At 40.3% G+C, this 25,528-nt stretch overlaps 1 protein-coding gene across 1 annotated transcript; it reads left to right on the top strand.

The window, feature by feature from the left end:
* The first annotated feature begins 1,285 nt into the window (after window positions 1-1,285).
* LOC129407171 (NAD(P)H dehydrogenase [quinone] 1-like) lies at window positions 1,286-23,062 on the top strand. Its single transcript, XM_020938687.2, has 6 exons — window positions 1,286-1,429; window positions 19,738-19,902; window positions 20,868-20,998; window positions 21,551-21,664; window positions 21,821-21,922; window positions 22,599-23,062. Exons 1-6 carry the CDS (start codon window positions 1,426-1,428, stop codon window positions 22,920-22,922), a joined length of 840 nt encoding a protein of 279 aa, XP_020794346.2. The 5' UTR covers window positions 1,286-1,425; the 3' UTR covers window positions 22,923-23,062.
* Window positions 23,063-25,528: the final 2,466 nt, after the last annotated feature.

Here is a 25,528-nt window from a genome sequence, read left to right as displayed (position 1 = left end):
AATGATCGTTTTATGAAGTCATAGTGTTTGGTCCACAGAAACAAAGGGACAGTGTCAGCATCACCTCCAGTCTCTCTCTCTAAAACCTTCAAATCAGGCGAGAAATGTAGAGGTAATAATGGACTCAGACTTGAACTTTAACAGCCACATCAAATCAATAACATCTGCAGCCTTTTACCATCTAAAAAACATAAAAAATCTAAAGTTTACTGTCTAAATCAAACTTAGAAAGACTTATCCATGTGTTTGTCTCCAGTAGTTTAGATTTCTGTAATGTTCTGCTCACTGTCCTCTCCAAATGAGCTGTGAGACGCTGCAGAACATCCAGAACATCCAGAACGCTGCAGCTCGGGTCCTGACTCGAACTAGGAAGTACGAGCACATAAGTCCTGGTCTCAGGTCTCTGCTCTGGCTCCTGTGGCTCAGAGACTTTAAAACACTTCTGCTTGTACAAGTGTCTCCATGACCGAGCACCTAAGTCCATCTGTGACATGTTAGTGTCATATGAACCATCTTCAGGGTCTGGCCTCCTGCTGGTGCCCAGAGTCACGACTAAACATGAGGAGTCAGAATTTTAGGTTCACGCAGCTAAAACTTGGAACAGTCTGAACATTTGAGACTCGACATTGATGCTGTTTAAATCCAGACTCAAAACGGTTCTGTTTACCTGCACATATAACTGAAAGGTTTTCATTCCGCACTCTTCTCTCTAATTTATGTATTTAATGTCTCTCTATCTTTTTATTTTTATTTTAATCTTTAATTTTATGATAATTATTTGTGTTTCAGTTTGTTTTTATTGTGATTTTAATGTTTTTCTTATTCTGTAAAACACTTTGAATTACTTTGTGTACGAATTGCGCTTTACAAATAAACTTGCCTTGTCTTGCTTATAAAAACACTTATTCTGACTGAGCGGGGTCGCCTCTCCACAGATCTGACCTCTAACTTGCTCTGGTTTGGTCTCCATCTGAAAATAGAAAGGTTTAATATCACACTGTGAATTTTTACAGACAAAGTGACAACATGTACATGAAAAAAAAAAAAAAAAACATTTACGGGGCCAGAAAAGTTACGCGATGCAGCTTTATATGTATGGACAGGGTGTTTGTTGTCTTTATGTCATTAAACCACTTGGGTCCACTCATATTTTCCACTCGAGGTGCAGCTGATCCCGCAGTATGTAAACAACCTTTCCCTTTGGGGCCAGAGGAGCTTTCGCGCTTTTGTTCTGTTGAGCCAGAACCAGAACCGTTTCTTTTCCTGTGGCACGTAGCGGGGAGGAGGAGCCGCTTCCTTCGGGCTGGACCTGCTCGTTTCCCGGCGCAGTGTCACCGTGAATCAGCCGTGTCAGAGCCGCCCTGTCACGCGAACCACGGTATAAAAGCACAAAGACGCACGGAGAGGCACGGAGCGGCGCGCACCATGGGTATGTACAGCTTTTACCCACGCACTTCTGCACTCGATGAACTTAGCACGGATTTGGCTTAGCATTTAGTCGTGTGCGTAACTGTGCGAAGTACTTATTGCACTTTGTACCTTTGCGTGAGAAGTGATCCGGTTTCATTTACGCGCAGAGCAGAACTGTACTTGTAGCTCGTAGAAGGTGGCCGGATGTCCCTAGTTACCCCCGGACCAGTGGCGGAGGGAGCAGTTTGGGGGCCCAAGGCGAACTTGAGTCTGGGGCCCACACTATAATGCATTTTTTATATCGACATGTATTTATTGTCTGTTTTTCCCCGTTCTTGAGACATGCACATCTGTATTTATTATTTATTTGAATTATGGTGGATTGAAAACTTGTCTTGTTAGTCAGGAAGCCGTCGACATAAGATTGATTTTGATACCGATTTAACCAGGGTATACGCGAATAACAAAATGTTTTAGTATGACTAGTATGATAGTAGAAGTAGTAGTAGTTTATTTGGTTATTTTGCAGCACTACAAAACAAAATAAAACAAAACATAGACTACAGTTTCATAGATCATGACTGAAAATATCAATTAAAAATTTACTTTTTACTGCAAGTTTATTGAAAATCTGATTTGAAAAAGCTAATATTTAATATATGTGTGTGGTTTTAAGGATCTTAGCGTGAATAAAAGGTCATTCTGACGTGTTAAACATGCATATATTTCAGTTATTCGGCCCTCGACCGGCCCTCTGCTTCATCTGTGTTTAGAGATGTGGCTCTTGATGATAAAAGTTTGGACAACCCAGTTTAGCTACAAAGCTGCACTATTATACGGTCTGTGTGTGTGCACAACCTGCACTTATAGTCTCTAAAATATTTAACATGAACCATCTCCAATGCAACAGAAACACAGAACAGACTCACCATCAGCAGAACATCCCTCTGTCGCAGAAAGAACACTTATCGTCCATTGAGTCGTGTCCTTTGGTCCATAGAAGCTGAACCGCATCAGCACACAAGGAGCGAGCTGTTTTTATCAGCGCTTTATAGTTTATGCAAATGAGTCATGTGGTTTTAAGTTTTGTTTCTGTAAAATGTAAACAAATGTGGCTAAAAGAAACGAAGCTAAAATGCTGCCAAATTGGAGAAGTACTAGTATTTTCTTTTTTTTAGACCAACTCACTCGCGGCCGGACTTGTCTTGTCTCGGTCTCTCTTATGAGCGTCACGTGACGACAGAACGAAACTAATCAAACGTCATTTAAAAGAAACTTTATAGACACTATTAGTTTTAAATTCTGACAGATTAAACTGAAAATACAACCACACATTCATTTGTGCTGAGCAAACAAATGTATGTATCAATAAACTATAATAATATATTAGGTCCTTATGCACTGCAGATTATTTTAATGACGGTAATGAAACTGATAGTGTTGCTACTTTTTGATGCCGTGGGATACTGTAATAATTTATTACCACCCAACCCTACTTCTAGATAACAAGAACTGACAGTAGTTTTATTTGTGCAATTACATTTTTGTTTACATAATTTTTCAATACAATTTAAATTATTTTATTGTCATTGTCATATAAAATAACAACAAAATTACATTCATATGATCATACAGACGAGTCTGATTCATCTGACTGTTTCACTTCGTGGAAACCTTCTGACCTTACAGCATTAGGATTCCTTCGCTCGACGGTAGGCGGGTACTTTTTTAATTTAACCGATCGCTTCTATTTGGTCATGACGTATGTAATGCGCCGCTAACGGGGCTAACTGGTATATTAAGCTTTTTCCAAATCCCGTAGGAAGAAGGACAATAATGTCTTTCCTCTTGATAAAATTCACCAAACATTCTTTTTGTTCTGGCTTTAAATCCTCGATCTCGGGAATCATTGACAACACAGAATGTATGACTCTTCGCTGATTGGCTGGTGCCCGAACTCGCACTTCCAGGGTTTTGAGAACTGTCTGGTGTATTCCGAGAGAGAAATTAAATTGAGCGGAGGCACTAGGTGAAACCAGCCTGACTACACACAGACTGCATAGTATTTTAAAAGTGAATATTAGTGTAGAGCACCGAACCATGTAAACATTACACCCACTATGTAAACATTAGAATACAGAACTAGTAACACCAGCGCCGCAGCAAAGGGCACGTCAACAAATCACAACAAAACAACTAAAAGAACTGGGACATCAAGGACAGATGTGTATTTAAATGTCCTGTTGCAGTCATTACAGTACAGTACATCCATTACATATGATTATTATTATTTTTCTCATGATTATTTTGTAAAAGTAAAATACTCTCATGTAATGTCATAATGCCTAAAGGTAGCGCCGCCTCTGCCAGGGACAGTCCCAGTTTTGAGTCCTGTGTCCCTTTCTCAGCAGATTTATCCAAAACTAGTGATTTGTCCCAGTTTTATACAAAATGTCCCTGTTTTGGAGAAGGATCCAGCTGCAGCCTCAGTGTTTCTGTCATGATACAAGAACACCCATTGTGCGTTCCTGGTAGCGGAGTTTCACAAGGGATACTGAATATAACATGATTTGCCCGGGAATTTGTTCATATGGCCGTGGAGCAGCTTTGACTGTCGATGTTGTGTAGCTTTGTCTTCAATTAATCAAAACAATACCTTGAGAAACAGACATTCTGACTGTGAGCGGGGTCACATCTCCACAGATCTGACCTGTAACTTGGTCTGGTTTGGTCTCCATGCAAAAAATAATGTTTAATACCATACTGTATCATAACATTCCAGACAAAACAATAGCATCTTTCCTGGAATGTACCACAGTAGGGCATTAAATTCGGGTAATTATTTAATTATAGGTGTGTTTTTATATAATGATGCATTCTACTGTAAGTGGGCACACCTCTCCACAGATATGACCTGGCTTGGCTTGGGGTTTGTCTCCATGGAGATGGATAAGTTTAACGTCATACTGTGAAAAATTCCAGTCAAAGTAACAACGTCTCCGTGGTGAACCTTTTAGTATTTGGTGAAACAATTATCTGCTGTATTTTTCGGACTAGAAGTCGCTCTGGAGTATAAGTCACGCCAGACAAAAAATGCATAATGAAGAAGAAAAAAACATATATAAGTTGCATTTTTGAGGGAAATTTATTTTATAAAATCAGAGACCAGGAACCGACATTTCCTGTTGAAAGTCAAGTTGTAGTAAAAACAATAGAAGAGAGAACAACAGACTGTTAACGTCACATATGAACAGATCTTCAGATAAACTATAACATAAACAACAGAACAGAACAAGTTTAACAAACTCTCCATCTCACTCCAAATCACTAAATCCATTCAATTCTTCATCCTCGGTGTCACTTCTGAGCAACTCCTCGACCTCCGGAGGTAAACAGAGCGACGCTTCCTCTTCTGTGTCGCTGTCGTCAGACTCAGCATCAGTTCCAGTTAGAATTATTCTGGGTCTTTCTGAATCCCGACAGGATGGTTTCGGTGTCACTGAAGTCCAGACTTTGTCCATCCATCCAGTGACTTCAGGAAAGTTTCATGGTTCATCCTCCCGGTGTCACAAGTTTCTCTCTCTCTCCAAACTTTCTTTCTGCTGCTCGATTATCATTTTCAGCTGTAGATTTCACGACTTGCAGCAGGACAGAGGCTCTTTCTGCAGGAGACATGTGCAGTAGAGTGAAGTGACAGTGGTGCAGGAGGAACAGGAGCAGCAGATACTGACACACAAGACTAGAACCTCTCCACGCTTTATGGTGAAAAAATTAATATATAAGTCACACCGGAGTATAAGTCGCGGGAAACACCCAAACCATGAAAAAAAATGCCACTTATAGTCCAAAAAATACGGTAATCCAGTAAAAGTAGCTTATTTGAGTAATTATCTGCGAGTAACATCAGATTTATTTGTGTTTTTGTTGTAAGTTCAAAACAGTAATGCTCATAATCTGGCAGCAAATTATCAAAGGACGTTCAAATCATTTCATATCGTAAAGCTTTTGTCCTTTGTCGACTTTGAAAGCAACTGTGTCTGAAAACTATTAAGAGAAGTACAGTTTCTTTGAGAAGTTACTCAGGTAAAAGTAACTCGGTACTACGCCTCAGGTCATAGATAAGTGTCTGTCTGTGTGTAAATTACACTTTGTGAGCTGCGGATCAGGTTACACGTTTCATTACACTTTCAGAAAGAACCGTCTTATGTAACGTCGCCCAGAGACGGCTTACAATCCAAATACTAAAGCTCCGACATGACACAAAATCGAGCTGTTACCTCCTCGAAAACATACCCAGACTTCTGTTTTGTTTCACTCACACGTGTTTTATTCGTCTGTCTGAATGCTCGGTTCCACCTTGTGATGTCATGTAGTGCTAGTTTCCAAGTGAGCAGCTCTTTTTTACGTTTAGTTCAGTAGAGATTTGCAACTCCGGGGCTGAAATTAGCCAAATGATTCTACTGAAAGTGTAAAATTAATTTAATTTTGATCACGATTTCAATTTGTGTGTCAAACGATCTTCAAACTCACAAAATCGAGTTGAAATTATTTAGCTTAACAATGTTTATTTTGGGTTATTTTTTATATAATTAGTGTTTATTTTGGATACATTTATGTTTTTCTTTGTCTTATTTCATGTTCAAAGTATATTTTTTATTCATTTTACGTTTTATACATCGGAAAGCTGCTCTAAGGTTCATATTTGTAGACTATATTTATTTTCAGTTTGAAAGTTCTGCATAAATTATCAATAACAAAGTGTTTTTTGAGAGAGAGAAATGCTGAATAAATGCGTTTGAATAATCATGATTTCAATATTGATCAAAATAATCGTGATATTGATTTTTCCGTAATCGAGCAGCTCTAATTGATGCATTTCTTGTATTACCACGTGACATCACAAAGTGGACCAGAGTGTTTTTCGTTTGAGAAGAACTCAGCCTAAGCCCCATTTACACATACACGGGTATTTTTAAACACGGAGACATTTCCCTTTGTTTGTTCCCGTCTTTTACGTGCAAACGGCAAATTTGGCTCTGAAAAGGAATCTTTCTAAAAACTCCCGCGAGAGTGAAGATTCTGGAAAACTACAGTTTCACATTTGCGTGTAAAGTGAAATAAACAGATTCTTAGGAGCTGACGACCAGTGTTTACCTTTTACTCTGATGATGATGGAGCATTCAGAGCAGCAGTCGCATTTCTTCAGCATTTGCACACACAGCTGATGTTTCGTAACCATGACCAGAGACGAACGAGCTCAGAGTTCAGCAATTTTGCCACTTCTCTAACAGATCTGTGGAGAGGCAAGCCCGCTCACTAATGCACATTTTTCAAGGTATCTGTGAGAAATACTTACAGCTGTAATGAAGTAAATGCTACAGGTTTCAGTTTAATCCAGAGGTGTTACGACGACGCTCGATGGAGGATTTATGTGGGTCGATGTAAACGAAAACTTTTTTGAAAACAATGCTGTGTGCACCGTGTTATTTTGGAAAACTCCATCCATTTTCTTCCACTTATCCGGAGCCGGGTCGCGGGGGCAGCAGTCTAAGCAGGGACTCCCAGACTTCCCTCACCCCAGACATGTCCTCCAGCTCCTCTGGGTGGACCCCAAGGTGTTCCCAGGCCAGCCCAGGGACATAGTCCCTCCAATGTGTCCTGGGTCTTCATCGGGGCCTCCTCCCAGTGGGACATGAACACCTCCTAAGGGAGACGTTCAGGAACAGATGCCCGAGCCTCAGCTGCTCCTCTCGACGTGGAGGAGCAGCGGCTCTACTCCGAGCTCCTCCCGTGTGACTGAGCTCCTCACCCTATCTCTAAGGGAGCACCCAGCCACCCTGCGGAGGAAACTCATTTCTCCGCTTGTATCTGCGATCTCGTCCTTTCGGTCATTACCCAGAGCTCATGACCGTAGATGAGGGGAGGAACAAAGGTTGAAATTCTAGATAGAAATTCTCCTCCACAAATAATGACATTCAGTCCAGAAAACAGCGCTGTTAATCCAGTTTGAGTCATTCTTTAAAAGTAAAAAGGCCAGAGTAGTTCCTCACGTGTGTCTGTTGCACGGATCGAGGTGAAGCTGCAGATTAACGACAGTGACTCTACTTCCTGTGAACTTTATCTCCAATCTTTTATACTTTAAAAATCATGTATCTGAAGTTTTGCACCACGTTTCACAAATAATAATAACACAGTTTTGTCTCTAGAGCTCTGATTTTTGAACACTTAAGAGTCTCAGAGCGAGTGGTTTTACTGTAGACAGGAAACAGCTGACACGGTCGCGCTCACAACTTTATATCCTGTGGTCCGCAGACAGATCCCGCTGCAGTGTTTGCGATCGGAGATTTTAAGTCTCGTGAGATTCTCCTCGTGTCTGTGGTGTGTGCTGTTTAAAAATCGTTTAAGACCGGAAAATCCTGTATTGTGTGGCGGCTTTTAAACATGTGTGACTGAAACAAAACACAACTCCAGGTCTGTTTGTGATGAGGAAATGACATTATAACATAGACCAGAAAATACTGTAATATGAGACTTTTAATCCAAATGTAAAGCTTAAACTAGTTTGAAGTTAATCCAATGAAATGAAACTAATACATCTGTTCAAATTAACAACAAAAAGAGTTTTTGTGTTTTAGTTGTGTCATTTATTTATTTTATTGTAGGCAGTTTCGTTGCAGTTTTGTTTATTGTTCTTCAAATGTAACTCTGAGATCTCTTCATGCACTTTGACTACTTGTTTTGATTCATTTTTATTTTATTTAAATTTATTTAGTGTTTCCGTGGTAACAGTAATGGTCCTGTTCCCTGTTTGTTGCAGGATGCATCAACAGCGTGAAACCTGTAGGTCAGTGCGAGAGTGTTTTGTTTGAGTGACAAGTTGGATCCTTTGATTTCTTTTTTTAGACCTGGTTAAGATCTTTTTTATTCCCTTTTTATTCCTGGTTTAGACTTGGTTTAGTCCTGGTTTGGTCCATTTTTATACCTGGTTTAGTCCTGGTTTTGTCCTTGTTTAGTCTTGGTTTAGTCCTGTTTTAGACTTGGTTTAGACCTGGTTTAGACCTGATTTAGGCCTTGTTTAGTCCTGTTTTTGACTTGGTTTAGATCTGATTTAGTCTTGGTTTAGTCCTGGTTTAGTCCTAGTTTAGACCAGGATTAGTCCTGGTTTAGACCTGTTTTAGACCCAGTTTATTCCTGGTTTAGTCCATTTTTATACCTGGTTTAGTCCTGTTGTAGACCTGGTTCAGACCTGGTTTAGACCTGATTCAGACCCATTTAAGACCCATTTTAAACCTGGTTTAGATCTGGTTTAGTCCTGTTTTAGACTTGGTTTAGTTCCTGGTTCAGCCCTGGTTCATTCCCTGATTTAGTCCTGTTTTAGACCTGGTTTAGACCTGGTTCAGTCCTGGTTCAGTCCTGGTTCAGTCCTGGTTTAGACCTGGTTTAGTCCTGGTTTAGACCTGGTTTAGTCCTGGTTTAGTCCTAGTTTAGACCTGATTTAGTCCTCAGTTAGTCCTGGTTTTCTGCTTGTTTTCTCCTGTTTTTTTAAGGTTTGGTTCGTGTGTTGATGCTTCGAATACTAAATCTTCGTTACCAAACCTGTTTTGTTTGGTTCAGCAGAGGAACAGATCTCATGGCCGTTTGATTTAACATCTCCAGATCTCGTCCCATCCCTTTTTTTTCTGTCGCTCAAAAACACAGTCGTCCTCTCCACAGATCTGACCTGTCGTAGCCTGTAGCTGTCTCCCTTGAGATCGATGGTTTAATCTCTGCTGTGGAACATTCTAGACAAAACAATAAAAAGCAAAAACAAACAAAAACAATGACATGCAGAAAAGTTGGATATAATTAGACGTTTAAAGCAGAACTATTCTTCACAATGGACGGGTCAATGAATAACTACCACACCTTTAATAATAATATATATTTTTTTATTTATTTAAGGTGTGACCAAGCATTCCAAGCTTTCCAAAAGTTGCAGCAGGAAATTGTGATCATTTGGGCTCATTCAGCAGGAAACAAAAGGGCAAAACCGAGAGAAAAAAGTCTGAAGTCAACTTTTTACTGGTAAAGGGTCCGTGGAGATGTTACTGCTTTGTCTAGAAAGTTCCATGGAATGACATTAAACACGACTGTCTAGCAGGGATGTAACAATAACCGAAATATCGTGATATCGTATCATCAAAGTTCTCACAATAATATCATGGACCATCACAATATATCGAATTACAAGTGTCTTTGCTTAAATGAAGAGTTATGGTGCAGCAACAGCTAAAAAAAAAAAGACAGAGGGAACTACATAGACCATGATGCTTTGCTCCATTTCAGTGCAGATGACAAGAGGAAATAACAGTTCTAACACTTTTAAGTCTTAGTTTTTTTGGGTTAAATCTTGTCAGTAGGGGTATAACGATATCCAAGTCTATACGATACGATACGTACATACGATATGATATGATATGACAGACGATACACATACGATATGATATTGTCATGGTATGAACCTCACGGTACGATATTTATTGCGATATCGATATGGTGGTTAGATTCTCGACGATTGTGATATTTTGTGGAGGTGTGCTACTTTTTCCTCTTAAAATGTCTTGACAAGACTTAATCTTAATCTTAAAGAAGTAAGATCATGCTCTGTGTCAGGAGAGTCAAACTCAAATTCACAGAGGCCGAAATTTAAAACTGGGACTAAGTCGTGGGCCAAACTAAATATTTATTGAAAAATTTCAACGACATCTGCATGTTTTTTTCTCTTCTTTCGAGATATGTAATTTTAAACTTTTTCTTATTAAAATAAATGTTTAATAATAGTTTTGCTTAAAGATTGAATCCAGAACAAGCAGAATATAAAATAATAACAAAATCGTAAATAAATAATGTCTCTATAATCTATCTGTAGCCGGTGGACAGTTCTAATACATATTTGAAATGATCTCGCTGTTATTTCTTTTTGTAGTCTGCACTGAAATGGAGCAAAGGATCATGGTCTATGTAGTTCCCTCTGTCTTTTTTTTTAGCAGTTGCTGCACCATAACTCTTCATTTAAGCAAAAAGACATTTGTAATTCGATATGTTGAGATGGTCCACAATATTATTCCTACTTGTCAAAGCATTTTAAGAGGAAAAAGTAGTATATTAACAGTTTTGTTTAGCCTCCACAAAATATCGCAGTAAATATCGTACCATGAGATGTATATCGTGAAAATATCGTACCGAGAGATTTGGATATTGTTACATCCATAATCGTGAGCCTCCCCAACATATCGCAATAAATATCGTACCGCGAGGTTCATACCGTGACGATATCGTATCATGAGACTTGGATTATACCACTACTATCTAGAACAGGGGTGTCAAACTCATTTTGGTTCAGGGGCCGTATCCAACCTACTTTGATCCCAAAGGGGCCGGATCAGAAAACTCATGTCATATAAACCCCAAAAATCAATAAGTTCAAATATTTGTGCAGAGAAACACAAATCTATTACAGAAATCTTTTTTAATTGATGAACTCTTTTCTTATTATAAGTTTATAAAATTATGAACAACCTGAAACTTTAAGAAAAATTCAATTTCAACACAAAGTTTTAACATGAACTTGTTTGCAAACAGGAATAAGTCAATTTTTCTTGTAAAATCCTGCACTCGGCTCCACTTTTCTCATGTTGGACATTTTTCTGATGAGGGTGTCACGGTCAACAGTCAAAACGATCGTCCTTTAAGAGCGTTTGGAAAGAGACAAGTCTTCATTTGTGCTGCTCTGGTGGGAGGGGCCACGTACAGAGACGCTGCTGCTGTGATAAACACCACAGAAAATTACCAAATATTTTAATAGAAATATAATTCAAATATTTTAGTAGAAAATCACCCAAGGGCCACATTAAAAGTCTTGGAGGGCCGGATCTGGCCCCCGGGCCTTATGTTTGACACCTGTGATCTAGAATTGATTCATTGTGGGTGTTTCTGTTGCTCTCTGTCGTTCTCTCCACAGATCTGACCTGTAGTAGCCTGTAGCTGTCTTGCCTTGAGATCGATGGTTTAATCTTGACTGTGGAAAATTCTAGACAAAACAACAAAAAGCTAAAACAATGACATGCGGCAAATTTCGACATAATTGAACCTTTAAAGCAGATCAGTTCTGCACAATGGGCTTTTCAGAGCAGAGGTCACTGTCACAGCCGGACAATAAAATGAAAAATTGACTGAGCACCGCACCTTTAATAAGGATCTGCACATATGTCATCTTTGTCATATCAAAACGGTTTTTATTTAAGGTATGACCAAGCAGAATTTTTCAAAAGTTGCAGCAGAAAACTTTGGTCATTTGGGCTCATTTAGTAAGAAACCCGAACCATTTGGCCCAGAGCCGTGGTACATTAGAGTGATTCATGTTTGGGTCTTTATAGTTCTTGCTGCTCTGTACTTACTTCAGTCTCCAGTTTTATTTTCTGAAGTGGAGATACATGTTGGATTCGGCAGCGTCGTGTCGTCATTTTTGTACAAATGAACCAAAACCTCCTCTGAATCCGTGTGTCATTCGTTCATTCGTTTTTCAAAATAAAACCAAAAATAAGAAAATGAAAAAGCAACAGTTTTCTTCATTATTTGTCTCCAAAACCAAAATGAAAAAACAGATAATTATTAGTTTTTTCAGTTTTCGATTTTGTGTTTAAATGAAAAATGGAAAAAACATTTAACAGACGTTTCCCGTTAACATGACGTAAACTGCGTTGCTGGACTGAACCAGGACTAAAACAGGACTAAACCATTTTCAGTCCTGGTCTGGTTCCAGTCTCAGTCCTGGTCTCAGTCCTGCTCTGGTCCTGGTCTGGTTCCAGTCTCAGTCCCGGTCTGGTCCCGGTCTCAGTTCTGGTCCTAGTCCCTGACTTAGTCCTGGTCTTGTTCCGGTCTAAGTCCCGGTCTCAGTCCTGGTCTCAGTCCCAGTCTCATTCCTGGTCCTGGTCCCTGTCGTAGTCCTGGTTTTATCCCGGTCTAAGTCCTGGTCTAAGTCCTGGTCTCAATCCCGGTCTCAGTCACGGTCTCAGTCCTGGTCTCAGTCCCAGTCTCATTCCTGGTCCTGGTCCCTGACTTAGTCCTGGACTTATCCCGGTCTAAGTCCTGATCTCAGTCCCGGTCTCAGTCCCCTGGTCGGTCTCAGTCTGGTCTCAGTCCTGGTCTAAGTCCGGGTCTCAGTCCCGTTCTGGTTCTGGTCTGGTCCCGGACCTGGTTCAGTCCTGGTTCAGTCCATTATCTGTTTTTTCTATTTTTCATTTAAACACAAAATCGAAAACTGAAAAAACAAACGAGTGATACACGGATTCCTCTGCTCTAGTGTCTAGTGTTTTATCCAACTGAAAGCAGAAAGAGCCTCCGTCCTGTGTTTGCGACGTCATCGTTTTCCAAAAGCTTCCAAAAGTTTCCAAACGTTGGCTTGTCCACACGACAACGCAACGACGGCATTCTCACATTTCTCCACTCTGGAACCGTTCTCACAAAACACCGTTTTCACCTGAAACACCGGCTCCGTGTGGACGAAAGGCCAAAACTAATACAAATTTCACCATTTCAACCAAAAAACGTTGCCGTGTGGACAGGCCCTCAGTGTTTTGGAGGATTTCAGTAGATTTCAGACTCTCTGGGGGCGGGGCTTGGTGTATCGATCAGGTTTGAGTGGATGTTCGGCTACTGAAGTTTTTTTTTTTTTAATATTGTGGTCTTACGGCCACACAAAAATGCCACAAAATATACAAGTGTACAAATGCCACATTTAAACCCCCTCCTCCCCATTCCCAAACCCCAATTCAACCTCCCCACACCCACCCCCCCCCTTAACAGACGCTGAAAAGAAAAAGGAAAAAATAAATAAATAATAATAATAATAATAATAATGATAATAATATTGACCAGAAAATAATAATAAAAATAAAATAACATAATTACATGAATATATACAAATGACATACATTTACATACATACACATAAACGCACACACTCAAACACTCACCCATAACAAATACATTCAAAAATATATAAATAAATTAAGAAAAAATAATAATAAATAATAATAATAATAATAATAATAATAATAAATGTATAAATTACATATTTAAATATATGTGTACAGGTGTCCATATTTTCCAGAACATATCTTGTTTGCCATTTCGTTCATAAGTCAGTTTTTCCAAGGGAATGGTTGATGATAACGGCTACTGAAGTTTGAGGCGTTTCTTCTCGTCATTTACACACTCACCTGCGTTTAACACATACGGCTCATTAAGACGAAATCTCACTCTCTAATGTTCGTTTAGCATCATTATGTAATTTATCACACGGCGAGAAACTGTTTTAGTGCCGACAAAAGCGCGAGTTAATGCTGTAACTTCATCTTCACCGCACAGAGAGCAGCACTTTCTGCACTCAGGCGGCGCGGGTCCAGATTCGATTCCAATTTTAGTGTCGATTATCGAGTTAGTGAATGAATAATGTTTGAAACTGTGAAGCGACTTTGAGTGCCTGGAAAAACTCTCTGGATATCAAAAGCAGGATGGATCTGTGGATCATTCGTTCATTCATTTTTCAAAATAAAACCAAAAATAAGAAAACGAAAAAACTTGCTTCATTATTTGTCTCCAAAAGCAAAATGAAAAAACAGATAATGATTTGTTTTTTCAGTTTTCGATTTTGTGTTTAAATGAAGAATGGAAAAAACACATTTAACAATTTTTGCGCCACATACGGACTGAATCACGACTGCTCCCAGGACTAAAACAGTTCTAAACCAAGTCTAAACCAGTCTCAGTCCTGGTCTGGTCCTGGTCTCAGTCCTAAAACTGGATTAAACCAGGACAAAACCAGAACTGAACCAGGACTAAACCAGGACTGAACCAGGAGTGTCGGGACAGGCCCAAAGGTGCACCCGCGTAGACTGTCGGGTGATCAGGAAACCGGATTCTGTTTTGGTCCTGGTTTAGTCCTGGTTTAGACCTGGTTTAGTCCTGTTTTGGTCCTGGTTTATTCCTGGTTTAGACTTGGTTTAGTTCTGTTTTACTCTTGGTTTAGTCCTGGTTTAGACCTGGTTTAGTCCTGTTTTAGTCTTGGTTTATTCCTGGTTTAGACCTGTTTTAGTCCTTGTTTAGACCTGGTTTAGTCCTGTTTTAGTCCTGGTTTAGACCTGGTTTAGTCCTGGTTTAGACCTGGTTTAGTCCTGTTTTAGACCTGGTTTAGTCCTGTTTTAGTCTTGGTTTAGTCCTGTTTTTAGACCTGGTTTAGTCCTGTTTTAGTCCTGGTTTAGTCATGTTTTTAGTCTTAGTTTAGTCCTGTTTTAGTCCTGGTTTAGACCTGGTTTAGTCCTGGTTTAGACCTGGTTTAGTCCTTGTTTAGACCTGGTTTAGTCCTGTTTTAGTCCTGGTTTAGACCTGGTTTAGTCCTGTTTTAGTCCTGGTTTAGTCCTGGTTTAGTCCTGTTTTAGTCCTGGTTTTAGTCCTGGTTTAGTCCTGTTTTAGTCCTGGTTTAGACCTGGTTTAGTCCTGTTTTAGTCCTGGTTTAGTCCTGTTTTAGTCCTGGTTTAGACCTGGTTTAGTCCTGGTTTAGTCCTGTTTTAGTCCTGTTTAGTCCTGTTTTAGACCTGGTTTAGTCCTGGTTTAGTCCTGGTTTAGTCCTGGTTTAGACCTGGTTTAGTCCTGTTTTAGTCCTGGTTTAGTCCGGCATCATTTAAGTAACGTAAACAGGAAACGGCCGTTATCCGTTTTTTCCATTTTTCATTTAAACACAAAATTGAAAACTGAAAAAACAAATCAATATCGTTTTGTTTTTTTGTTTTTTTCACAAATAATGAAGAAATTAGCAGTTTTTTTTTCTTTCATTTTCTTATTTTTGGTTTTATTTTCAAAAGCGAACGAACGAACGATCCACAGATTCAGATGTTTTCTCAGATTTGTCTGTTACGTTGAGGCTCATATTTTTCCGCACCATTACTTTCTAAAGTCTGTAACAATGAGCAGAGATTATGTAAAGGAGTAAAAAGCTCTTCATACCAGTCCAACATGTCGGACCAGTTTCCTCTGTTACTATACTCCATGGATATCATCACAAACGTATAATCCATAGTAAAGATCACAAATTAAAGCTTCATTGTGTAACTTTGCGAGTGCAGGGTGTGTCACTTTCTCGTTTGAACGCACATGTCGTTGAATGTTTCACAGTTTGACGTTAAACAGCTTCACCTTAACTTTATTCAATTACAGGTGGTTTTATTTGGCTTTCTGACTGTGAGCGGGGGTCGCCTCTCCACAGATCTGACCTGTAACTTGGTCTGGTTTGGTCTCCATGAAGATAGAAAGGCTTAATGCCACACTGTGAAACATTCCAGACAAAGCAATACCGCCAGAAAAGTTACACAATGCACCTTTAAAGAGGGGAGATTGTGTAAAATCGATTTCTTTTTAAGCTTTTTTTTAATCTGTACTTTCTACTCCATTAGATTTTTTAATAGGACTGAAAAGTAAAAGTACCCAGGTTTTCTGGGGTCCCTTTAATACAAGAGCCCCCCAGGAGGTCTATCAGGACCAAAAACAAAACTAAAACAAAACACTACTCACACCAGTCCATCTTTCCCACAATCAGGGAATAATTTAGCTCATAAAAAGAAAAATAGATCTTTATTTAATTGTACACCGTATCTATACACATCCAGATTTAGACTATGTTTACAACTGAAACGAATCATCGTATTGGAAATGTTTTGCGTCCAGACACGTCGTTTCTGTGTCCACATGTCTTCCCTACCCACGCAGCTTTGAACACATTTTTTTTACATTTTACAGAAACGAAACTTAAAACCGCATGGCTCATTTGCATAAACTAAGAGCTCAAAAGAACAGCTCGCTCCTTGTGCGCTGATGTGGTTCAGCTTCTGTCGGACTAAAGGACACGACTCAGTGGAATATGAGTGTTCTTTCTGTGACAGAGGGGTGTTCTGCTGATGGTGAGTCTGTTCTGTGTTTCTGTCGTGTTGGAGATGGTTCATGTGAAACTTTTCAGAGATTATACGTCTGCAGGTCGTATGTATAGACCGTACAGTAGTGCGGCTTCGTAGCTTAACATAGTCAGCCTAAACTGGGGTGTCAAAACCTTTTTCATCAAGGGCCACATATCTAAACACACAGTAGCTCAGTTGGTAGAGCATTCGCCCACTGATCTAAAGGTTGGTGGTTCGATTCCAGCTCTCACATAAACATCACAGGTTGAGCAGTCAGATCCCTGACCCACAGGTTGGCTGGTGTGATTCCAGTCCCACAGATGAATGCTGTCGTTGTGTCCTTGGGCAAGACACTTAACCCACCTTGCCCACAGTGTCTGCGTACACTGGTGTGTGAATGGGTGTGTGAATGGGTGAGTGGTTCTTGTTGTAAAGCACTTTGAGTGCCTTGAAGGTGGAAAAGCGCTATAGAAAAATGTGACCATTTACCATTTACCATGAAGCAGAGGCTGATCGAGGGCTGTAGTCTGGTGCTCAATACAGTGAATAACTGAAATATGTGCATGTTCAGAGATTATACGTCTGCAGGTCGTACGCACAGACACACGTTTATATGAATAGACATATATTCTTGCCTCTTAGTGTTTTGGCGGTGGATTACGTCAGTGTTTTCAGGCGTCCACACACGTGCATTGTCATCAGACTCTGTCGACTCAGATGAAGCTTCATGGGAACTGGCAGCACTAGATTGTTCCGTCTCTGGAGCCGTTTTCCATTGGATTAGTGTGGACGAACACTGCATCCACAACGAAAATGACTCAAATACGAACTAGTTTGGACGGGGCCTTAGACTCTGGTCGACCTCTTGGGTCTGATGGAGTCAGAGCAGTTCCTCCGCAGTGAGCAGCTCAAAGGCTCGAGGTGGAGGAGCGGACAGGAGCAGGAGTGTACGACAAGATCACACATATGCACGGACAAAAACGGATTTCTCAATATTTTTGACAGCCAAAGCTCACTGTGTTCTACACGGCCGTCAAACTGCACACAAACTCAAAATTGAATCATTCATTTCAAACAGGTTTTAGAGCTCTTCAAAGCACAGAAACTGCACGAAATCTGTTTTATGTTGCATTTCTTCTCTTGTGAAGCCCTTTCCAAACTGTTTATAAAAGGTGCTATATAAATAAAGGTAAAATATGACCAAAATTGTGGACTGATCCGATTATTTTGGTATATAGTAAATTATTTCAAAGTCTGTCTCGCCTCACCAATAAACTAAATGTGTTAAATTTAAGATAAAGATAAGTACAATTTAAAGGTTCCATTTTATAATATATTCTAGGGATGGGATGACAAGATCTAATTTAATCTAATCTAATTTCTACTTAATTAGGCAGGTTAATAAATAGGTTTTAAATATATATTCTAGTAACAACAAATAAACAGTAAGTAAAAACAGCTAGTATAAAAAAATAATAGAAGCAAAGAAAACAACAAAACAAAACTCATCATTTTATCAAAATCACGACTTTTGATGCTTCATTTGACCTCAAAATCAGCACGAAATACTTTAACTTTTTTAGAACAGGTACTTCAATACTTTAAGCAGCTATTTTATACTTTTGCTTTTATGATTCTGTGTGTCTGTTTGTGTTTTTTGCTTCTGTATTTGTACTTTTACATTAGTAACGTCCAAATGCATTAGTTTGATCAAATATTGTCGTGCGTTAGTCTCTGGGTGGTAATTTTACACTTTGTTTACGCTGGTGCTTTCGTCAGTGGAGTTTCAGATATCAGAGTTGTTTGTTTTGCTTTTTTTCTATCAAACTCGATCCTTTATTTGCATCTTTTTCACCGACAAAGTATTAAACGTTCTGAACAATAGTTAATTCTGTCTAGTCACATCCTTTATAACCTTTAACCTATAAAAGCTAACCACTCTGCCAGGAAGTCTAACCCACAACCTCGTCACTCAGCTGCACTGTGTAACTTTTCTGGGGAGATGTTGTGGCTTTGTCTAGAATGTTCCACCGTATGAACTTAAACACATTTATCGAGTAGAGACGTGACGATAATCTGTGGATCGTTCGTTCATTTGGTTTTCAAAATAAAACCAAAAGTAAGAAAGTGAAAAAAAAACAACAATTTTCTTCATTATTTGTCTCCAAAACCAAAATGAAAAAACAGATAATGATTTTTTTTTTTTTCAGTTTTCGATTTTGTGTTTAAATGAAAAATGGAAAAAACGGATAACGGACGTTTCTCGATTACATGACTTAAACTGTGATGCTGGACTGAACCAGGACTAAACCGTTTTCAGTCCTGGTCTGGTCCCAGTCTCAATCATGGTCTCAGTCCTGGTCTCAGTCCTGGTCTCAGTCCCGGTCTCTGGTCCCGGTCTCAGTCTTAGTCTCAGTCCCGGTCTCAATCACAGTCTGGTCCTGATCTGGTCCCGGTCTCAGTCCTGGTCTTAGTCCCCGTCTCAATCACGGTCTGGTCCTAGTCTGGTCCTGCTCTCAGTCTTTGTCTCAGTCCCAGTCTGGTCCCGCCCTCAGTCCTGGTCTCAGCCCTGGTCTCAGTCCCGGTCTGGTCCCAGTCTTAGTCCTGGTCTCAACCACGGTCTGGTCCTGGTCCCGGTCTGGTCCCAGTCTCAGTCCCGGCCTCAGTCCCTGTCTCAATCACAGTCTGGTCCTGATCAGGTTGCGACCTCAGTCTTGGTCTCAGCCTCAGTCTGGTCCCGGTCTCAGTCCCAGCCTCAGTCCTGGTCCTGTTCCCGGTCTCAGTCCTGGTCTCAGTCCTGGTCTCAGTCCTGGTCTGGTCCTGGTCTCAGTCTCAGAACATAATCATAATTATAATCATATATAACGGATGTAAACAAAAATGTAATTGTACCAGCAAAAAAAATAAAACTACTTTCAGCTCTGGTTTTCTAGTCGGCGACCGAACTAATAAGACAAGTTTTGAATCCAACTTAATTCAAACAGAGACGTGCATTTCTCAAGAACAATGGGGAAAAACAGACAAAAAGTATTAAAACAAACAAACAAAACAAAACAAAACAAAACTGTGCATTACAGTGAGGGCCCCAAACTCAGTTCACCTAGGGCCCCCAAATTGTTATCTCCGCCACTGCTTTCCATAATCGATTATCTTTAACTCCAGGTCTGTTTTTGAGGAGGTAACAACATCATGCGAAGCTCACACGAGTCAATTTTGAGTAATTTTGGACGTTTAAATTCAAGAGACAAGCACCACACTCACGTTTTGTCTTGTTATTTTTGCCTGTGTCTCAGCAGCTCATCTTAACTGTGTGTTTTTGTTGTTTTTTCTCTTTTTTCAGGTAAATCTGCACTGATCGTTTTCGCTCACCAGAGCCCGAAGTCGTTCAACGCGGCGGCGAAAGATGTGGCGGTGAAGGAGCTGAAGAAGCAGGGATTTAAAGTGATGGTGTCTGATCTTTACGCCATGGGCTTTAAAGCCACCGCCACCAGAGAAGACTTCACCGGTGAGGACTGTTCATCAAAGCTGCACTGTGTCACTTTTTGTTTGTTGGGTTCGTCATCTGCTTGTTTCTATGGCTACGTCATTGTTCCACAGTGTGACATTAAACAGCTCTACTTCAGATTTATTCAATTACAAGTGGTTTTAAAGCTCAAAAATACCAAGAAAAACAACATTCTGACTGTGAGTGGGGTCGCCTCTCCACAGATCTGACCTGTAACTTGGCCTGGTTTGGTCTCCATGAAGGTAGAAAGTTGTAATGTTCATATTGTGGAACATTCCAAAGCAATAATGTCTCCATTTGATGAACCCTCCAACAGAAAAGTTGCACAATGCGCCTTTAAATTTTTTTTTTTTTTATTTTCTGATCTGTTATAATGTAGTTTCCTCGTCACAAAGCAGAGGTGATTTGGACTCGAGTCAGTCTTGAGTCACTGGTTTTAGGACTTGAGACTTGACTTGATAAAATGGACTAAGACTTGAGACTCGACTTGGACTTGAAGGTCAATGACTTGAGAAGCACTTTTAAATCTGAATTCTTTCTATTCTGACTGTAATGATTCACACTAAGATCTTGTCAAGACATTTAAAAATTAAAAAACTGCATTTCTACAACTCTTGTATACTCTATAAATACTCATAAATAAATATACTGTGCCTTTTTTAAGTACAATTTAGTTTAAAAGTCATAAATTGCTGAGACCAAAGCGTTACTTGGTATTTTGATTTAAAGGCTTGAAATGACTTGAAGCTCAAAACAGACGACTTGGACTTGACTTATGGGCCAGTGACTCAATACTCAACTCGGACTTAGCTGTATATGACTAGGGACTTGACTCAGACTTGAGGTCAAAGACTTGAGACTTGGCACCACTCACTTGGTTCCATAGAGACTGATTTACTTTAATGCCATAATGTGAAACCTTCTAAATGAAGCTGTAACATTTTTTATCCATGTCCGTTTTGTAGGAGAGCTGAAGAACCCAGACCACTTCCGTTATGGAGAGGAGGCTTCAGCCGCCTTTAAAAATCAAACCCTCGCTGACGACATCAAGAAGGAGCAGCAGAAGGTTCAGGAAGCCGACCTCGTTATCTTCCAGGTCAGAGGTCAACACTGTCATAATTATCATAATGAGACTGGACTTGCCTCTCTACAGACCTGACACGTATTTGTCCTGGAGGAGGCCGACTGCTGCGTGTTTCCATGGAAATGTTCTTCTTGTCATAAAACTTTCTGTGGACGATGTTCCAAAGTTTGGGTTTAACTTTCTATTTCCATTGAATCAGGCAGGTGAAGTTCCACCTGCAGAAAGTTACACATTGTTGTTTTAACATTTTATGGAGAGTATGAGTTCAGTTGGGCACCTGTTTGTGGCTCTTTTGGAGCCGTGAGAAACTGCTCTCTTTGAAATACTCCACAGCAGGGCTCTCCAACCTTTTTCCTCCAGCGAGCTACTTTGATAAAACACATGTACAATGGTAATAGGCATTTAAATAATCAAATATGACTTTTTCAGCACAATACTTGTAATTCAGAAGTCCCTTGGCGAGCGACTTGGAAGGGGGTGGAGAGCTACCAGTAGCTCTCAGTAACTGTCCATTAAAGTGAATAAAACACTTGTAAAGTGTTTCATATATTTGTCTGTGTCCAGTTCCCCATGTACTGGTTCAGCTTTCCTGCCATCCTGAAGGGCTGGGTTGACCGAGTTCTCACCGCAGGCTTCGCCTATTCTCTGGAGAGGATGTACGACAACGGCATGTTTAAGGTTAGAAAAAGGATTTTTCAAAAATTTTAAGTTTTGGGTGGTGAAAAATTACGTGTGACGGTGTGAAAATTGAGGCCATTATAGAACAATTAAGTTATTATTTGAAACACAATAAAACTTTATTTTAATTTCAATCCGCTGTATATTTTCTTGCAGGATAAGAAGGCCTTGGTGTCGTTCACCACTGGAGCCATGGAGTCCATGTATAGTCCTGCAGGCCTCAACGGAGACATCAACGTGATTCTGTGGCCTCTGCAGGTCAGTCTCTGCTCCTCTGCTCCTCTGACCCTCTGACCCTCTCCTCTGCATCATCAAAAACACCTACATTATATAATCTTGGTGAATAGATATTTATAGATAATAGTGATTAGAAATACGCATGGGTATTTCCTCTTTTTTGTTATATTTTTGTTACGTTATTTACTGACATATCGCTGCTTCACCTGGCCAGTCTCTTCAGTACACATCCCATTTAAAACATGTCGAGTATTTCTGCATGTGTTTTTGATTGGGCAGTTTCCATATCTGGTCTTTATTTTTATTTTTATTTTGCATGATCCAGAACACACAATTCCCCAGTACATTACAAAGATGTGAGTCTAGTCAGTGGTGAATCTCCCCATTTTCAGATGATTGACAGATAGATTAGCCAATCAGGGACGTGCGTGATCCATCTGTACCAAAACAAATGTGGCTGCTCCTGAGGAAATAATAAAGGAAAAAGCTCAGAGGGGACTGAAATCATGGCGGATTTCAGTTTCGGTTTCTTCTGTTTCACATGTTTATTTCATGCATCACTGAAATAAACAAATCTGGTTGGAGGCGCGACGGAGCGAGTGGTGACCAGACTCTCATCACTCCATGTAAAAAATGCAGACGGATCATTCCAGGCCAATCTTATCTCACTGTACATCTTTTGTTTCTTTTTCTCTAGAGCGGCGTACTGCGTTTCTGCGGCTTCCAGGTCCTTCCTCCTCAGATCTTCTATAGTCCGGCCCACTGCCCCGACCCCGTGCGCGCCGCTCTGCTGGAGGGCTGGGGGCAGAGACTCTCAGGCATCATGTCTGAGGCTCCGCTGCAGTTCGCCTCCACCGGCCTGTTCGATCTGAGCTTCCAGGGCGGATTTAGTCTCCGTCCGGAAGTGAAGAAGCAGAGAGAGGCGCAGCCCCACGGCTTCAGCGTCGGGCACCACCTCGGAAAACCTCTGCCCCCCAACAACCAGGTTAAAGCTCCAACAGGGGGCGCAGGGGCCAACTAACAGCACTTCAACATGAATGAACCTGCATAATACTGCATTTGAACAAATCAGCTGTACTGTATTTGTGTTCATTACTAATGATTGTGTTTTAATATCACTGTTTTGCAAATAAAACAACAGTCTTACTAACCTTATACAAACATTAATGCTGTTTCTTATATTTGACATTATGACTTTTTTTTTTATTAAAGTGTTAAGCCGTGTTCAGACTGCACACGTCTGGCGCGAACGAGGCGACTGATTTACTTGTGAACCCTGTGCCCCGCCTGAACCCCGCATGTTGATGTGCAAATAAAGTTCTGAGGCGTGATTTGCGCTTTTTGAGTGTTTTGAGCAGCAAAAAATGAACGGCTCGTAGTTGTAAAACTGGCGTTAACTCGCAAATTCCCAAAAGGGAGGGGCTCGAAAAATTTGCCAAAATTGAACGTTTTGAACTTTCTGCGAATATTTGCATTATGTCAACCAATCAGGGGCTATGTTCTGATAGTGACGTATAATTCTGAGACAGACGTGAACTTTCATTCAACATGGAGGAGACACTCCCTGTTCCCGTGGAAAACGAGTCAATATTTTACAACAACAGCATGAGACAGAGACCGGAATAACCTCAACAGTGCAGAACTTACACCCTCTTCTTTATTCTGGTCCTGGTCTCAGTCCCGGTCTGGTCCTGGTCTCAGTCCCGGTCTGGTCCTGGTCTGGTCAGCCCGCTCGATGTAGTCCAAGTCTGCAATTTTTCCAAATGAAAACAGCAGATGCAGAGGACACCGTTACAGCCACAGTTGATCCTTCTGTAGCGAACACAGTAAATAAAGCGGATTTACTTGCGCAACCAAATTCCCAAACTCGACCTGGACGCATGAATGAAGCGAATCACTCAAAAAAGTCAAGCAGCAAACTAGAGGTGTTTGACGCGATTTGTTTGCACCAGACACTTGCTGTGTGAACATGGCTTTATAATGTTGTTCAACCACCACAAACAGACCTGGAGTTGTGTTTTGTTTCATTCACACATGTTCAGCACACAAACCTGCAGATTTAGACAACGTTTACACTAAAATGAATCACCATATCACCATATCCGAAACGATCTGCGTCCAGACACGTTGTTTCTGTGTCCTCAAGCCTTCCCTATCCACACAGCTTTGAGCATATTTGTTTATGTTTTACAGAAACTAAACTTAAAATCACATGGCTAATTTGCATAAACTGAGCACTTAAAAAAACAGCTCGCTCCTTGTGTCCTGATACAGTTCCGCTTCTGTCGGACTAAAGGACACGACTCAGTAGAATATGAGTGTTCTTTCTGTGACAGAGGAGGTTCTGCTGATGGTGAGTCTGTTCTGTGTTTCTGTCGTGTTGGAGATGGTTCATGTTAAACTTTTCAGGGATTATACATCTGCAGGTCGTACACACAGACACACGTTTATATGAATGGACAGATATTCTAGCCTCTTAGCGTTTTGGCGGTGAATTACTTTGAGGCGCACAGACTTACATCAGAGTATCAGTGTTTTCAGGTGTCCGCACAGTGTCGGATCAGATCTGTACTCAGATGAATTCATGGGAGCTGGAGGCACCAGATCGTTCTGTCTCTGGAGCCGTTTTCAATCAGATTAGTGTGGACGAACACTGCATCCACAACGAAAACAACCTGAATACACACTCGTGTGAATGTGGCCTTAGGCTGATTTTACATACAGTACAGTTCCTTTAAATGACACATTTTCATCCATGTTTCAGCTTCCAGTGCACAGAAATGCAAAACATGAGCTGCCAAAATATATCTTTAAGATATACAGAAAAGGTATACAGAAAAATGCACCTTCACTAGAATCATTTGGATGATTTCAGCTCTGGAATTGCAAATCTCCAGTGAAATAAAGATAAAAGGAGCTGTTAACTTGAAAACTACCACTACATGACATCACAAGGTGGAACAGAGCATTTTGATCTTTAGGGATGAACACAGATGAATAATAAAGTTTTACTCAACATGTGTGTATGAACTCCAGGTCTGTTTTTGAGGAGGTAACAACATTAAAACATGACTTAAAGCTCATAGAGACAATACATGCATCCTGAATTTCGAACTTCAGGGGAAGGGCCCTCAGAAACATTGAGCATCAAACCTCCATGTTTGTTTTCCCAGTGGGATGCTATTGTCAAAGTCGATCTTTTCAAGTCTTTTGAACCATATCACTTTTGTTTCTGGTTCTGATATTGTCATATTTTAATTTTGGGAATCGGACATAATAATTGTGTGGGTTGTTGGATCTTAACAGCATAAAACGGGCTTCGAAAGTTTGCAAACTCCATAACTGCAAAATGGAATCCAATCTGTGCGACTGCAAACCTCTGTTCAAACTGTTTCTCTTCCCAACGGAATTGAAAAATAGTGAAAGGTGAAGGTGATGGGCAGGATTGATCCACAGGAAGAACCAAAAAGGAAACGTTTGGCTGCCTAAGAAATCATCCTGAGTTTGCAGTGAACATTTCGTATGTGGAGCTCCAACAAAGCAAAATCCCGATCCAAAATGTTCGCTGCAAACTCGGGATGATTTCTTAGGCAGCCAAAGGTTTCCTTTTTGGTCCTTCCTGTGGAT

Source organism: Boleophthalmus pectinirostris, unplaced genomic scaffold, assembly GCF_026225935.1.
Source record: "Boleophthalmus pectinirostris isolate CB_2022bp ecotype Guang Dong unplaced genomic scaffold, ASM2622593v1 HiC_scaffold_19, whole genome shotgun sequence".
NCBI classification, from domain to species: Eukaryota; Metazoa; Chordata; class Actinopteri; order Gobiiformes; family Gobiidae; genus Boleophthalmus; species Boleophthalmus pectinirostris.
This window is presented reverse-complemented; position numbering and strand designations above follow the sequence as displayed.